The 16,202-nt window shown below is 43.2% G+C and overlaps 1 protein-coding gene across 2 annotated transcripts in view; it reads right to left on the bottom strand.

Moving 5' to 3' along the window:
- The window catches only part of GTF2F2 (general transcription factor IIF subunit 2), a 60,500-nt gene that overhangs the window by 8,468 nt on the left and 35,830 nt on the right, over positions 1–16,202 (bottom strand). For both annotated transcript variants that reach the window (XM_053387799.1, XM_053387798.1), the window contains 2 exons: positions 9,292–9,391; positions 6,546–6,689 (listed from right to left, as the gene is read on the bottom strand). In XM_053387799.1, the coding sequence (XP_053243774.1) occupies positions 6,546–6,689; positions 9,292–9,391 (244 nt within the window). The remainder of the gene's footprint in view (positions 1–6,545; positions 6,690–9,291; positions 9,392–16,202) is intronic.

Consider the following 16,202-nt stretch of genomic DNA (forward strand, 5'->3'; position numbering starts at 1 on the left):
ACCACAGTTCAAGAAGGACACTGACAAATTGGAACGTGTCCAGAGGAGGGCAACCAAAATGGTCAAAGGCCTGGAAACGATGCCTTATGAGGAACGGCTAAGGGAGCTGGGCATGTTTAGCCTGGAGAAGAGGAGGTTAAGGGGTGATATGATAGCCATGTTCAAATATATAAAAGGATGTCACATAGAGGAGGGAGAAAGGTTGTTTTCTGCTGCTCCAGAGAAGCGGACACGGAGCAATGGATCCAAACTGCAGGAAAGAAGATTCCACCTAAACATTAGGAAGAACTTCCTGACAGTAAGAGCTGTGCGACAGTGGAATTTGCTGCCAAGGAGTGTGGTGGAGTCTCCTTCTTTGGAGGTCTTTAAGCAGAGGCTTGACAACCATATGTCAGGAGTGCTCTGATGGTGTTTCCTGCTTGGCAGGGGGTTGGACTCGATGGCCCTTGTGGTCTCTTCCAACTCTATGATGCTATGATTCTAGGGCAAGGGGGAAGGACCAAAGCCTCACAGGGATCAACCAGTAGATTGCGATCAACCTGTTGGACATCCCTGCTCCAATCCACTCACTCGGTTCTACATAACTGTTCTCAGCAGGCTTCCTCAAACTTGGCGCTCCAGATGTTTTTGGCCTACAACTCCCATCATCCCTAGCTAGCAGGACCAGTGGTCAGGAATGATGGGAATTGTAGTCTCAAAACATCTGGAGGGCCGAGGTGGAGGAAGCCTGGTTCTCAGTCTCTGGGAGCTGGGCCAGTAAACTGGAAGATTTGAGAGGCATTGGTGGAAAAGACAGAACAAACTGAGCTTGTGCCTTTGGGGCTAAGGCTGATTGCTTATCTAAGGCTGGTTTGCTTGCTGTTTGAAGGCTTGCTTGTGTGCTTTTGTGTGTTCCTGGCCATGTGCTGTACTACAACACATGGTCTGAGGGAGAGGAACTACTGCTGAGAAAGAAAGTGAGATGGAGCTAGCAAACCCCATTTCTACATCACTGGGAGATTGCAAAAAGGGGTGTTTGTGAAGGTGTTTCGCAGGAAAAAGCTGGTGTTGTGTTGGATAGCGAGAGCTGCTGCAGTGACCAGCCATGCCAGTGGCTTGTTTGTTTTTCTACCTGAGGAATTACACAGCTTTACCTGCAGCAAGTGGCTGCCCAGCTGGAGGAGAAGGTACAACCCCTTGAGGCACTTTGAGCTATCAGGGAAGATGAAAAATTTCTGGACAGAGCAGAGCAGGCTGTTCTGGGAGAGCAAAAGATGAGGAGTGCTGTACGAAATTGCTTTCAAACATAACTATGCATGAGTGTTAGTTAGTGCATGAAGGGGTTAAGACCACAAAGTTGCATTGCTAGACTCAGGTCATGCTTCTTATTCACTTTCCTTTCCTCACTCTTCATGCCATGTAACCAACCAGAAAGGACATGTCTGAGTTTGCTCCAAGTTCAGAACACATGCTTGTAATAATCTTTCTGTATTCTGTACCTGTGTTCTTCTTCCTGCTGCATGGAATAACGCGTGAACCAGACCTTTGGATTTTGTCAGTAAAGCTTTTAAACTTATTTAACAGTTGTGTGGTCTGTTCATTGTCAGAGGGGTAGAGAGAGGGGCAACCACTAGAAGCGAAACAAGATATGAAAAGGGGTCTAACAGCCTACATTCCTAAGCTATGCTTCTGCTGAACTCTGCAACTATTTTAAACTTTGCTGCAGCCTCTCTCCTGCTGGAGAGAATCCAGGAATCTGGCCAATTCTGTTGTTAATTACCCCTATGTGGGTCACAGATCTTATTTTCCCCCAACAGATGCCTCTAGAGAGGAAGATCACCACATGCAGCAAACAAACATGTGGAAGTACATGGCCTTTATCATGTGAGGTGAATTTTATGTGGTACAATTCATTTTACACACATATGTCTGTGATCTAAAGTCTGGCATTAACACCAGGCTTATGGATAATGACAATACTTGCCATTTTCCATGGAAACTTGGCACGACAGCTTTTTAGTCCCTTTCCATTTGGTATTCTGGGGACAATTCTCACCCCAGAGAAAAGTTCTCTGGAATTCTCCAAAGACAAAAAGTGTGAACTGGGAGGCCCAGAAGAACCTGGCCAGAATAGAACCCCATAATGTCTATCTTGCGGTTCCTGAATTTGCCACCAAACCAATTCCCAACATTTTTGTAAATGCTGGCTTAAGAGTTAACCACAAGATTTGTTAAGATTTGTTATTTGTTCAAATCCATAGAAATGTACTTTCACACTCTTGCTTTTAAAAGGATGCTTGTTAAATTGTTCCTGCTTAAATTGTTCCCTTGATAGTTAGGTTTTGTTTTTTTCCGAGAAAACAGATTGGTGATAATGGCAATAAGATTGCACTTGCAGCACAGAAGGCTGCCAAAAATGCATTTTATAAAAATGCATTTGGTTACAAGAAAGCTATTAATGATCCTCAATACAGATTTTTAAATAAAGTGTAAGCTGTTCATACAGCATAATAAGAGCATATTCTGGGGAGCTAAAGAGTTCATAAACATTCAAGCCCTGAGTATTACTTTTCAGATATTACAAGGATGATAAATACAAGTGAGAAATATAAATGTCTCAGAATGACAGAAGGATTCGCAGAAGCGTTTGGACACACTTTGGAGTACTCAAAGCATTTATCACAGAATCAAAGAATTACAGAACTGTAGGGTTGATGAGTTGGAAAGGGTCCCAAGGGGCATCTTGTCCAACCCCCCACAATGCAGGAATCTCAACTACACCATCCATGGCATGTGGCCATCTAACCTCTGCTTTAAAATCTCCAAGGAAGGAGAGTCCACAACCTCCTGAGGAAGACCATTCCACTGTTGAACAGCTCTTCCTGTCAGAATGTTCTCCCTGATGTTTACTCAGAATCTCCTTTCTTGTAACTTGAAGCCATTGGTTCAAGTCCTACCCTCCAGAGCAGGAGAAAACAAGCATGTTCCGTCTTCCAATGACAGCCGTTGAGATATTGGAAGATGGTTCGCATATCTCCTCTCAGTTTCCTCTTTTCCAGGCAAAACATACGCAGCTTCTTCAACCGTTCTTCGTAAGGCTTTGTTATCAGACCCTTGAACATCTTGGTCACCCTCTCTGCACACATTCCAGCTTGTTCAAAACCTTCTTAAATTGTGGTGCCCAGAACTGGACACAGTATCCCAGGCATGGTCAAAGGTGGAACAGAGCGGTACTATCACTTCCCTTGATCTGGACACTAGACTTTTGTTGAAGCAGCCGAGAATAGCATTAGCTTTTTTTTGCTGCTGCTGCATCACACCGATGACTCATGTTAAGCTTGTGGTCTACTAAAACCCCTCGATCCACATGTACTACTAGCAAGCCAGGTGTCCCCCATATTATATTTGTGCAGCTGGTTCTTCTTGCCTAAGTGCAGAACCTTACATTTGTCCCTACTGAAATTCATTCCGTTAGCTTGGGCCCAGCTCTCCAATCCGTTAAGGTCATTTTGAATCCCGGTTCTGTCTTCTGTGGTCTTAGCTACAACTTCCCAGTTTGGTGTCATCTGCAAATTTGATGAGCATCACCTCAATTCCTTCATCCAAGTCATTTATATTGGCATTGAACAACAATGGGCCCAGGACAGAATGCTGCTGTACCCCACTTGTCACTATTTTCCAAGATGACAAGGATGTCTGTCTGTCTGTATGTCATCTGCCATGTTTGCTTTAGTTGAGATTCCTGCATTGCAGGGGGTTGAACTGGATGGACCATTAGGGTCCCTTCCAACTCTACAGTTCTGTGATACTCAATAGCTCCAGGTGGGCTATGAGCTGTAGAATCCAAGAATTACAAAACAACACTGTGGACGACTGATTTTCACTTCCGTCTCACATTATTGAAGAACCGCAATAACAGGCTTCTGTCAAGCCCAATATGGTGACACAGCCTCAGCATAACGAAAACAACAACCCAGAGAGACTGGAAGGCACAATTGACACAGCAGCCTTGATTGCTTTAATTAAAAAAGAATTAACTGATGACTGGGATAAGGCATTAAAACCACTAAGAATATTTTTCACTTCACCCAGTGTATCCACAACAGCAAATAAAGGCATGGAATTCAGTATGAAGAACAGAACCATCTGACATAAAACTGCAGCTTGAAAATGTGCAGGATCAGAATCGCTGTCAAAATTTGCACTTTAGAGTGGGCCTAATGGGAAATTTTTCTTAAAGGCCTGCTACACAACTCCTGGCTGACAAATGGTTCAATTCAATTCATAAAACAAAGATCTATAGCATTTCCTAATAGATGAGGCTGCAATACAGTACGTTCAGAACCTACTGTTATATTAACTTGAGATGCAGTTAATGCGTTTGATTGCTTGAACTGGCAATCTCTTTTTGCAATTTTATGTTCCTTTGATGTAAGCACATCTCGGGTCAATATGCTGCAACACACAGGCCCAAGGTTCACTGAGAACTGAATGGGACATGTTCTTCAGCATTTCTCATTCTCAAAGCTCATTCAGCACTTACTAACAGCAGTTAAATTAGTGATAGCAAAATACTGAAAATCTCTAGGTACAAACCTGTTTGAAGCCTGGTTCTCACAAGAATGGGACATTTATGGACAAATTAACCATTTTACAAAGGAAGCACCGCACCAGGGAAGAAACCAACACTTTCTACACAGCATGGCATCCCTTTATTGACTTTGTAAAATTGACTGAGCGTGTTTTCCAACAGCCAACATCACATGGAAGAAAAACTATGGAACAACACCTTTCTTTGACTGCCTATATTGGAATTGAGGAGACTACAATCCTTATGTGATACTTACCTTTTACACTTGCCAAAGCTCCATATTTCATATTTGGTAAGTGTTTCTAGGTTTTTTGTGTTCAGTATTGTTAACTGACATTTTTTTTAAAATCCAATAATATACATTTTTTAAAAAGAGGCCATGAATGCCTATTTTTACAGAAGGCAAACCATTTCAAAGGAGATCATGAATGAGAATGAAAGCTTTGCAAAGCACAACTTTATGAGGAAGACCCATAGAATCATAAAATTAGAGAGTTAGAAGGACCAAGAGGATCATCTAATCCAGGCACCCCGAAACTCAGCCCTCCAGCTGTTTTGGGACTACAATTCCCATCATCCCTGACCACTGGTCCTGTTAGCTAGGGATGATGGGAGTTGTAGGCCAAAAACATCTGGCGGGCTGAGTTTGGGGGTGCCTGATCTAATCCAACCCCCTGCAATGCAGGAATATTTTGCCCAACGTGGGGCACAAACCCATGACCCAGAGATTAAGGGTCTCATGCTATTGGAGCTATCCCAGGTTTGTTGATGTTGTACATCAGGCACAAACTTAGCCAGGGCTATTATTGTGGCTCCTTACTGAATCTCTTGCAGACCATTCAAGCTCTGTTGACCCTATTATATCTGCTCATTACCTGATTCCCAGTTCCAAGGTCTTTCAGATTCTGTAACTATTATTAGCTAGTGACATACCTGCAATCATTATAGGTAGTAAGTGCCAGTAGAGACCTTGCAATAATAATCCCAAGTGCAGTAACTCAGTTTTCCCCACAAGGGGGTGGGAGAAAGGCTCAATTCCCCTCCTCCAGCTGTCTTCAAGGAGCAGATGGCAAACTTGGCTCTTAAAAACAGTCTCACCTACAGTCCATGTGCTGCAAACTCTGTCCATTATGGGTAGAATTTGGCTTTGACAGAAATGGGAATCATCATGAATGCTTTAGTTGAGATTTCCTGCATTGCAGGGAGTTGGACTAGGACTAGGTGACTCTCAGAGTCCTTTCCAACTTTTCCATTCTATGATTCTACGCACTGGAACTCCATACCCTAGAGAGAATCCTAGAGCAAGAGGACTGACATGCTAGCAACAAATTCTAAAAGGCTTGAAATCTGAATCTAAACGTTGAAGGAGGCACGGGGATTATTAATCAATCAATGCCAAGTAGTCAAACCCTTCCAACTGTTCCATTACACAAGAAGCACCTCAGTTTTCTTTTCTTTTCTCACTTAATCCCCGATATGTGAAGAGTTACTTTGTTGTGTTTCAGAACTTGTGGTTTATACAGTGGTACCTCTGGTTACGTACTTAATTTGTTCTGGAGGTCCGTTCTTCACCTGAAACTGTTCTTAACCTGAAGCACTACTTTAGCTAATGGGGCCTCCTGCTGCTGCCGCCGCGTGATTTCTGTTCTCATCCTGAAGCAAAGTTCTTAACCCGAGGTAATATTTCTGGGTTAGTGGAGTCTGTAACCTGAAGTGTATCTAACCTGAAGTGTATGTAACCTGAGGTACCACTGTACACCGATGAGGAAGAACAACAAAACGTAACCAATTTGCACGGCTTTGGTTATTTTTAAACATGCAGTTGCAATGTCTATTATTGGAAACAAACCAACCTGTATGTGCCGATTCATTTAAAATGCATGTTATGCACATGTTACATACTAAAGAATTTGTCTTAATAAGTTAATGTATTTATCAGTGACAAATGGCATCCATTTTCAGAACAAGCACTTACCACCGGCTGTTTAGTTATGTCCACCAAGTCCTTAATGTTGTAATACTGATGTTTTTCAAAGGCTGAAAAAAGCATGTCCAGTACTTGCTGCTTTTCAGCCCGAGCTCTCTTTCCATCTTCCTTTTTCTTCTTTTCATAATCAATCTGTTAATCCAAATGGCACAATTTTAAAATGGTGTTTTTAACCCACTCCAGGAGAACCACCGTATGAATTTGTAGCTGTAAGGAACAAAGCGGGGTGTGTGTGTGTGTCAAATCAGTTTGTATAAATAAGAATCTTCTTAACTCTTAGTTGAGGCACAATGAAAGATAAACCAAATTATAAAACAGAGTGAAGTCCCCCAAAGTACTTCATCCCATATATGCTTTGCACGCCATTCCTTGAATCTGAGAGCAGCCAATTGCCTAGGGCCCCTTGCTAACCATTTTAATGTGTTTTTAGTTCCACAGAAGAATTATTTTACTATAAGAAGTGGCAATCAAAATTAATTCCTTAAAAAAGACCAATTGTTTCTTTTATATAACTTGTTAAGCGTACCTGTTATGTACGCTTTACTTGAGATTTCTGCACTTCAGGGGCTTGGACTAGATGACCACAGGGCCCCTTCCAACTCTACAATTCTACTGGATTCAAGTTTACAAGAAATGAGATTCCGACTAAACACCAGGAAGAAATTTTTGACAGCTAGAGCTGTTCAACAGTGGGAGTCTCCCTTGGGAGGTTGTGTATTCTCCTTCCTTGGGGGTTTTTAAGCAGAGGTTGGATTCTAGGCTCATCACAGCTTTAGGAACATAAGATTAAAGGGCTTGACACGTAGGCAAGAGAGGATTATGTTCTCCTGTCTCATGAACCCGCTGGATTTCTTTGAGAGAGTTAACAAGCATATAGCAGTGATCTCCAGTTGACATAGTGTACTTGGACATTCAAAAAGCTTTCCACAAGGTCAGTGCACACCACAGTTCCTCCCCCCCAAAAAAATATCATTTTAAGTGTGGGGGGGAGGACTGTGGTGTGCATTGACCTTGTGGAAAGCTTAATTTCATGTCCTCTTAAAACTGTGAACTCAGGAAGAGAATTGCATGCACAGTATTTTTTGCAGGCAGGAGCTTAGAAAGATCAAAACGCATCTATAAAGTGATATTTTAGTTCTAAGTCGATGGTGTTAAAAGACCAGCATCTGCCAACATTATTTTATTTCTTCAATGATGTCTCTTATTGTGGTGTGTTCATCTCCAGGCAATGCTCAGGAAACAAAAAGCATTCACCTAATGAAAACAGATACATCCCTGCATCGGCTCGCTTGAGCCTTCTCCTGAGAAAATGACTGTGCTGGCCATTTTCTCTTTTATGTATCTGGAGAGCAGATACACGCCCACACAAGGAAAGCTTAAGTCCTGGTGAGAGCTTATGACGTCACCTACTGAGTGTTCCTGGCAGAAGCAAGATTTGAACTGGGGATTTCCCTATTACCGCACGGTTCAGCCTCCCGGCCACTATGCTACATTAGCTCTGAGACACTGCCTCTGTCTCATGTTCCATCATGGTCTCTATTATAACACAAATTCCTTATTAAGTAGGACTGCACAGATGCACAGAAAACATGTATATAGAGGCTGCCCCTCAACTCTGTAATGCACTGGGGACTGCCAAATACCTACCTACCTACATAATCCAGAATGCGGCAGCTAGACTGGTGACTGGGAGCGCAGAGACCACATAACACCGGTCTTGAAAGACCTACATTGGCTCCCAGTACGTTTCCGTGCACAATTCAAAGTGTTGGTGCTGACCTTTAAAGCCCTAAACGGCCTCGGTCCAGTATACCTGAAGGAGCGTCTCCACCCCCATTGTTCTACCCGGACACTGAGGTCCAGCACCGAGGGCCTTCTGGCGGTTCCCTCACTGCAAGAAGCCAAGTTACAGGGAACCAGGCAGAGGGCCTTCTTGGTAGTGGCGCCTTCCCTGTGGAACGCCCTCCCACCAGATGTCAAAGAGAACAACAACTACCAGACTTTTAGAAGACATCTGAAGGCAGCCCTGTTTAGGGAAGCTTTTAATGTTTGATATGTATTATAGTATTTTAATATTTTTTTGGAAGCCGCCCAGAGTGGCTGGGGAAGCCCAGCCAGATGGGCGGGGTATAAATAATAAATTATTACTATTATACATTTGGAAGGAATATTTTTTCAGCAGCAGCATCCCATTATGCTTTTGAGCATGTTCAGATGTCAGGTCAAAACAGTTCTATTTGATCATGTGTTTTACAGTCGTATTATTTTTTTTAAAAAAATTCATTCCTGCCACTTCGCTGGGTGTTTCATTGCACTAACTGTTGCTGAAATATTCTTTAATCCAATCATTTGCTTTATTGCTTTAATGTTCTTTTATTGTGCCACTAGGCTGACCCGGCGTTGTGCCGATTATACCTCTCCTTCAAATAAAACGTGTTGAGGTATTTGCTAACTGTAAAAATCAACCGAACCTCTTCCAATAACAATTTGAAAGAAAAAAAATTAAATAAAAAATTAAAACGGGTATGCACAGGATCTGGACCTTTTAAAATAGATTTATAGAAGTATGCTCTTACGCTGTTGTATAATACAGAAGACTTAATAGGTCAACTTAAACACATATTACAGTTGGACTGAGTGCTGAATTTCTTATCTTGAGTTGAACTAACCACCTAGTGATTTGGCAATATTAGTTTAAGAACTACAATCAAGGCTAGCATGAAAAGTAACTCACATTATATTGATGATTAGCCACAGGTTTGTAGTTAGTGGTTACAGCTTTGTCCAGCTGCATAGTCCAGCTTACAGGTTTAGAAGACTCTTCAATCTGAAGCCTAAAAGAGAGACAAAAGAAATTAAAAACCAGTAAAAACAACATATGCTCATAATAGTTTGGTTGTATTACATATCCTGTCAGAGGTGCCAACTTGAATAAAATATGGGGGGGGCAGTTAAGCCCTACCCTGCATAACTGATCGCATGATGTCGTGCATGCACACCATTTGAATGGCAATGCCCATCAACTGGGGGGAGGCTGGCCCCCTCAAATATTTTAATGGGGGACAAAGAATCCTCAGCCCCTAGGTGTTGGCTCTGTACAGTTCTTATCAACCCCACCTAAAAAGGATATAGTACAGATCGACAAGCAAAATGAATGCAAGCATCTAGTGTCAAATTTGTTCCCTAGAATTTTAATTTTTTTAAAAAAATCAAGAAATGATTTTAAAGAAACAATTACAAATCAAGGTGTAAATAACTTTCTTGCAAGCCTGAGCTCATCCTGAGCTTAAGCCTGCCTAATATCCACCCTTCTAGATTCAGATAGGTAGCCGTGTTGGTCTGACGCAGTCGAAATATATATAAGAATTGTCCAGTAGCACCTTAGAGACCATCTAAGTTTGTTCTTGGTATAAGCTTTCATGTGCATGCACACTTCTTCAGATACCTGTGGTGGCACATACGTAGCTAGGAGCACTGATGGCGGACGGTTTCAGATCAGAGTCCAAATATCCAGAAACACCTACTGTGATAGTGTCAATACCTGAGATGATGGGGTGTCCTGGATTTCCTGGTTTGTGTATTTTGGGTAGAAGATAGAAGGTTCCTGGTCGAGGTTCTGTTGGTGTGTTTGAGAAGATCTGTTCTTTGATGGGGGGGGATAGCTCTTTAACTATCTTGTTCAGTTCTTTTTTGTATTCCTGTGTGGGGTCTGAGTCCAGTTTTTTTATAAAAGGCCCTATTGGAGAGTTGTTGTGAACCTCCTGGATGTAATCAGTTTTGTTCATGACGACGACAGCTCCACCCTGAAGAAGTGTGCATCTGAAGAAGTGAGCATGCACCCAAAAGCTTATACCAAGCTCAAACTTAGTTGGTCTCTAAGGTGCTACTAGACAATTTTTTAATTTTTAAAATATATTTTGATATTCACCCTGCAATTGTTGGCTCCTCTGTGATTCCCCCTTCCTTCCGTTTCTTACACATGCCCATCTTAAATCTCAGCTCATCTGCCAGATCCTTACCAGCCACACTGGTTTCTTTAGATGCCGCTCACTTTCCTTTCTTGTTGGAACTGTCTGCCTTTGGGCCTTCAATATTTCACCCTTAATAAACTCCCATCCATCTTGGACAGTGCCTGGCATGCAGAGGAATGAGCTCTATCAGCCCTAGCCCTGCAAGGCACCAAAGGCTGATAAAGGTCATTCTTCTGCGAACCAGACACTGGCAGTGAAGGGAGTCCCTCTGCCACCAGCACCAGGTGCACCGAGGGGAAAACGTGTTCCATCGGCTCTGGTGCCACACAATCATTACTTCCTTTGTTTGAGGACCAGAGCACAATGGCACCTTAGGAGTGGCAGTGGTTTCACACGTGGTATGCCACCGAGTATAGTAAAGCTATGGTTTTCCCAGTAGTGATGTATGGAAATGAAAGCTGGACCATAAAGAAGGCTGATCGCCCAGGAATTGATGCTTTTGAATTCTGGTGCTGGAGGAGACTCTTGAGAGTCCCATGGACTGCAAGAAGATCAAACCTCTCCATTCTGAAGGAAATCAGCCCTGAGTGCTCACTGGAAGGACAGATCCTGAAGCCGAGGCTTGCATACTTTGGCTACCTCATGAGAAGAGAAGACTCCCTGGAAAAGACCTTGATGTTGGGAAAGATGGAGGTCACAAGAAGGGGACGACAGAGGACGAGATGGTTGGATAGTGTTCTCAAAGCTACCAGCATGAGTTTGACCAAACTGCGGGAGGCAGTGGAAGACAGAAGTGCCTGGCGTGCTCTGGTCCATGGGGTCATGAAGAGTCGGACACGACTAAACGACTAAACAACAACAACAATACCACCGAGTGAAGGTGCCATTGTGCTCTGGCCCTCAAACCAGTCCAGGACGATGTATCGCTACATCGCCCAGGCCTACTAGTGTGGTGTTGAATCCAGGCCTAAGATAAAAAGTGCTGCCACCAAGTCTGAAAATAGGTCAAGGTAAATATATTTCTGACAGTCATTGTAAGTTAGTTCTAGAAACTCGCCAGGAGAGGGACATTTGTGTACACCTCTCGTATAATGTTCATAGGTATTGAACATTATATAAAGAAGCTTGTGTGCTAACTGAGAATCAAGGTCAGAAGCATAGAAGCAATTTCCCTTTTTTGTATCACACGTTGGCCCTAATGAACTTTGGCTAAGTGCAGATCACTCAAAGTCTATTCAGTATAGGAAACTGTCGTTCCACCAGGAAATTTTAGAAAATTATTATTTCTAAAAGCACAATGTCTCCAAAAGCATGCTGTTACCACATTATGTTCCTTACACCTACGAGTGGAGTTTTTCTTCTAGGCTAGCATCTCATGCACATTCCAGATTGAACAGTGAGTCATGAAACTCTTGTTATTTTCCTGACTTTTATTATAATGACAATATGCATCCAACAAGCATGACTGATTTCTCCATATGATACATAAGATAGAATGGAATCAAACAGGGATAGCTATATAAAGATACGGTTATGTGAAAGGTTCATTTAGTTCTACACTGGGGAAGTTTCTGAGACTGCTTAATGTTGTACCTGGGGTTATTAACAGCCTAAATTTCTCAAGCAAGAGGATTAAGCATCAGTAGTAGTTTATGCAAAGAAAAAACAAAACAAACAAAACAGGAGCAACAGCTAAAGAATAAAATGTCCAAGGTTCAAATTTCATGTCAGCCAGAAACTCTCAACTTCATCCACCAACCATCCCAATCTGTAATATGGCTGCTATAAGAATTTTCTGTTTTTAGGTTTTTCTATTTTATCTGTGCTTTTGTGGTTTTATCTGTAAGTTGCCTTGAGTCCCAGTCTGGGGAAAAGGCGGAATATAAATATATATAATAAATGTTTCGGATGCTTAAAAACTCTATATACATAATTGCTAGGTGTGATATTCAATAAATAATACAACGAGCTTTTGCAGTACAAAAAGAAAACTGTGATATCTTTGTAACTCTCTGATCTTAGCCATCTGGATCCCAATTTGGCTGGGTACTTAAGTACTTGAACATAAGCATATGAGCAATCTGAAAAGTTGAGTTGGAATATAGCGACTGCTACAGTCAGGTATGCAACTTAACCCCCTCATCTTCATCATACTTAACAGAAGTTTGAAAAAGAGCAAACAGGGGAAGGAAGAGCAAAATGCACAAGTTATCATCCAAGCAGGAAAAAAGGAAAACAAAGGAGGAGGGAACTAAAGGCATAATCATGGCCACTGGTCCCATCACCTCCTGGCAAATAGAAGGGGAAGAAATGGAGGCAGTGAGAGATTTTACTTCCTTGGGCTCCGTGATCACTGCAGATGGTGACAGCAGCCACGAAATTAAAAGACGCCTGCTTCTTGGGAGGAAAGCGATGACAAACCTAGACAGCATCTTAAAAAGCAGAGACATCACCTTGCCAACAAAGGTCCGTATAGTAAAAGCTATGGTTTTCCCAGTAGTGATGTATGGAAGTGAGAGCTGGACCATAAAGAAGGCTGATCACCAAAGAATTGATACTTTTGAATTATGGTGCTGGAGGAGACTCTTGAGAGTCCCATGGACTGCAAGAAGATCAAACCTATCCATTCTTAAGGAAATCAGCCCTGAGTGCTCACTGGAAGGACAGATCCTGAAGCTGAGGCTCCAATACTTTAGCCACCTCATGAGAAGAGAAGACTCCCTGATGTTGGGAAAGATGGAGGGCACAAGGAGAAGGGGACAGCAGAGGACGAGATGGTTGGATTGTTTTCTTGAAGCTACCAGCATGAGTTTGACCAAACTGTGGGAGGCAGTGGAAGACAGGAGTGCCTGGCGTGCTCTGGTCCATGGGGTCACGAAGAGTCGGACACGACTAAACAACAACAACAACAATTGCTCTCAGGGCTATCACCAACCACCCCAGGAAGGTGCAACATCCTGAAAGGGCCGGGAGGACCTCCTCTCCTTGGCCTGGCACAAACCCGTTCCAGGCTTGGAACATCCCATGGGCCTCCACCCTCCAGCGCTGCCCCTAGCATCCTCCCTGCCCCGTTGGCAGCAGAGTTGAAGGGGAGGAAAGCCCTGTGAGTGCTGAGTGGGCCCCCCTTTCCCAGCCTCTGCCATGTCCCTTGTTGGGATGGTGGCAGCGAGGCAAGCCCAGTTCTGCCACCTTCCCCACCCCAGCCCAATAGCCTCACCGATACCCAGCAGGCTTGCTGCCAAGGTGCAAGGCGAGCCCCCAGGCACACAGGCGGGCAAGCAGCCCTCTTTACCTCTCTCTCCTCCTTCTTCCTCCTCCCCTCCATCACCACAGCCGCCTCCACCTCCCCTCTTGCCGGAAATGCCCATGGCACCTTTTCCTTCTAGAAAAAAAGCACTCACCTTAAGTATGCATACAAACTCAATGAGAGGTGTGAGCTTGATTTTGCCATGTAATCTCATTTATAATTATCTAATTTGAGACAAATTCCCATCTCCTCATCAACACAGAGAAGCCTTTCTCTTTTCTGAGCTTTCATATTTGTCAGAGTTGAAAATCCTTGTTCACAACAATACATCATGAAGAACTGTAGAAGAATAGCCTCTTGGAGAGACATTGCTTCTGTTTGTGTGTGTGTGTGTGTGTGTGTGTGTGTGTGTGTGTGTATATATATATATATATATATATATATATATAAAAATTATTCTGATACTATACCATAGTGAAATGTTTAACTGTTTCTTCAATTCTCCATGAACCTTCCCACCACACTTGCCATCCTCTCCTGCCACACCAATGTGGTGTACCACACGCTTTGAAAACCCACTGGTATAGAAATTTGAGGTCTTAGCTGATCATTGGTCCAGGAGTTGGAGAAGCTTCAAAATTCCTTTCTTAAGAAAGTATTTCCTTTACCTGTTGGTACCAATGAAGCGTATGGCAGTGCAGAAGTGGGCTGGAACAGGCTAGAATACAAGTTCGACTCTTAAATTTCTAGAGCAGAATGTAAACTCTCCCATTTTCATGTCTGCTTTCTATAGCTTATGGCTCACTCTCAAAAGTCAATTGCTGCTTTGCCTACACTTGCTAGAGAACTTGATAGTGAGCTGACTAAGATCCAGTCACGGTCTAAATTGCAGTTATGGTTTCTTGTGTATGAGAAAGCTTCTTTGATATGCCATTTATCCATTCTTTTGAAATTTTCTAGCTGCATCCACATATTAAGACAGTTAATCAGAAAGCTAACTGTTGGAGGCAGTTACCTTAGCTTCACAGAGAATTGCTTTTACAGAATTAAAACTCAGTGTTATGCCTTGTGCCTTTCTGGATAGATGCTACAAGAAATTACCTTTGGAACAGCATGCCTGTGTCTTCTGCAAGGCAGCTATAAAGGACATAGTTCACTGAATTGTTACCCAACGTCCCCTCTATAAAGATCCTCGTGGAATTTCTCAATCTTTGTTTAGCCTCAGGAAGAATTTTGTTACACTAAGTGAATTTGGGTATATTTTGCTATTAGGCAAGGAAGATGGTGTTACATTGCCTGCTTCCTTACTTATGTTGGCAGCCAAGAAATTGGGAACCAAATTGGTCTTCAACTCTGAATATCTATGTTTGTTATGCCTTAAAAGGTAAAGGTAAAGGGACCCCTGACCATTAGGTCCAGTCATGACAGACTCTGGGGTTGCGGCACTCATCTCGCTTTATTGGCCAAGGGAGCCGGCATACAGCTTCTGGGTCATTTGGCCAGCATGACTAAGCCGCTTCTGGCGAACCAGAGCAGCGCACGGAAACGCCGTTTACCTTCCTGCCGGAGCGGTACCTATTGATCTACTTGCACTTTGGCATGCTTTCGAACTGCTAGGTTGGCAGGAGCAGGGATGAGTAACGGGAGCTCACCCCGTCACGGGGATTCGAACCGCCGACTTTCTGATCGTCAAGTCCTAGGCTCTGTGGTTTAACCCACAGCGCCACTCGCTTCCCTTTGTTATGCCTTATAATTAAGCAAATACCACGATTACTGTGGGGCCTTGATGGGAATTGCAGCCCCACCTCTGGAGGGCCCCGCAAATGTTACCCCTGCCCCATGCCATGGGCCCAGGATCTCTTACTCTGCAAGTCTACAGACAGGGTTTGTTCTTTTAACTCAAGCACTAGCTTCTGAAGAATGCAATTTCGGGTAATTACTATGCTACCTCGGGTTCAGAACTTAATTCATTCTGGAGGTCCATTCTTAACCTGAAGCATCACTTTAACTAACGGGGCCTCCCGCTGCTGCCGTGCAGCCACCGAATGATTTCTGATCTCATCCTGAAGCAAAGTTCTTAACCCGAGGTACTATTTCTGGGTTAGCGGAGTCTGTAACCTGAAGCATCTGTAACATGAGGTACCACTGTACACAACTCCGTCAGGCAGCCAGGGGTCCTTTAGATGTTGTAGGTATCCAGCTTTTCTAAAACCTCACCAAGTGAAACAAACAAATGGTTACCAGGGAAGCAAACACACCAGCGGGAACTGGGAAAGGCAAGACGCAGCACCAAGGGCAACAAGGTGCTGAGATGTAACTGGTAGCAATATGCTGTTACTTTGGTAGCTCTGTGTGAAAGCTGTCAATACTTGGCCTCTAAGAGAGGTTATAATTAACAGATGCAGCAATGAAGCATGTCAGCTAGCT

The sequence above is a fragment of the Podarcis raffonei genome, chromosome 5 (assembly GCF_027172205.1).
Source record: "Podarcis raffonei isolate rPodRaf1 chromosome 5, rPodRaf1.pri, whole genome shotgun sequence".
Taxonomy (NCBI): Eukaryota; Metazoa; Chordata; class Lepidosauria; order Squamata; family Lacertidae; genus Podarcis; species Podarcis raffonei.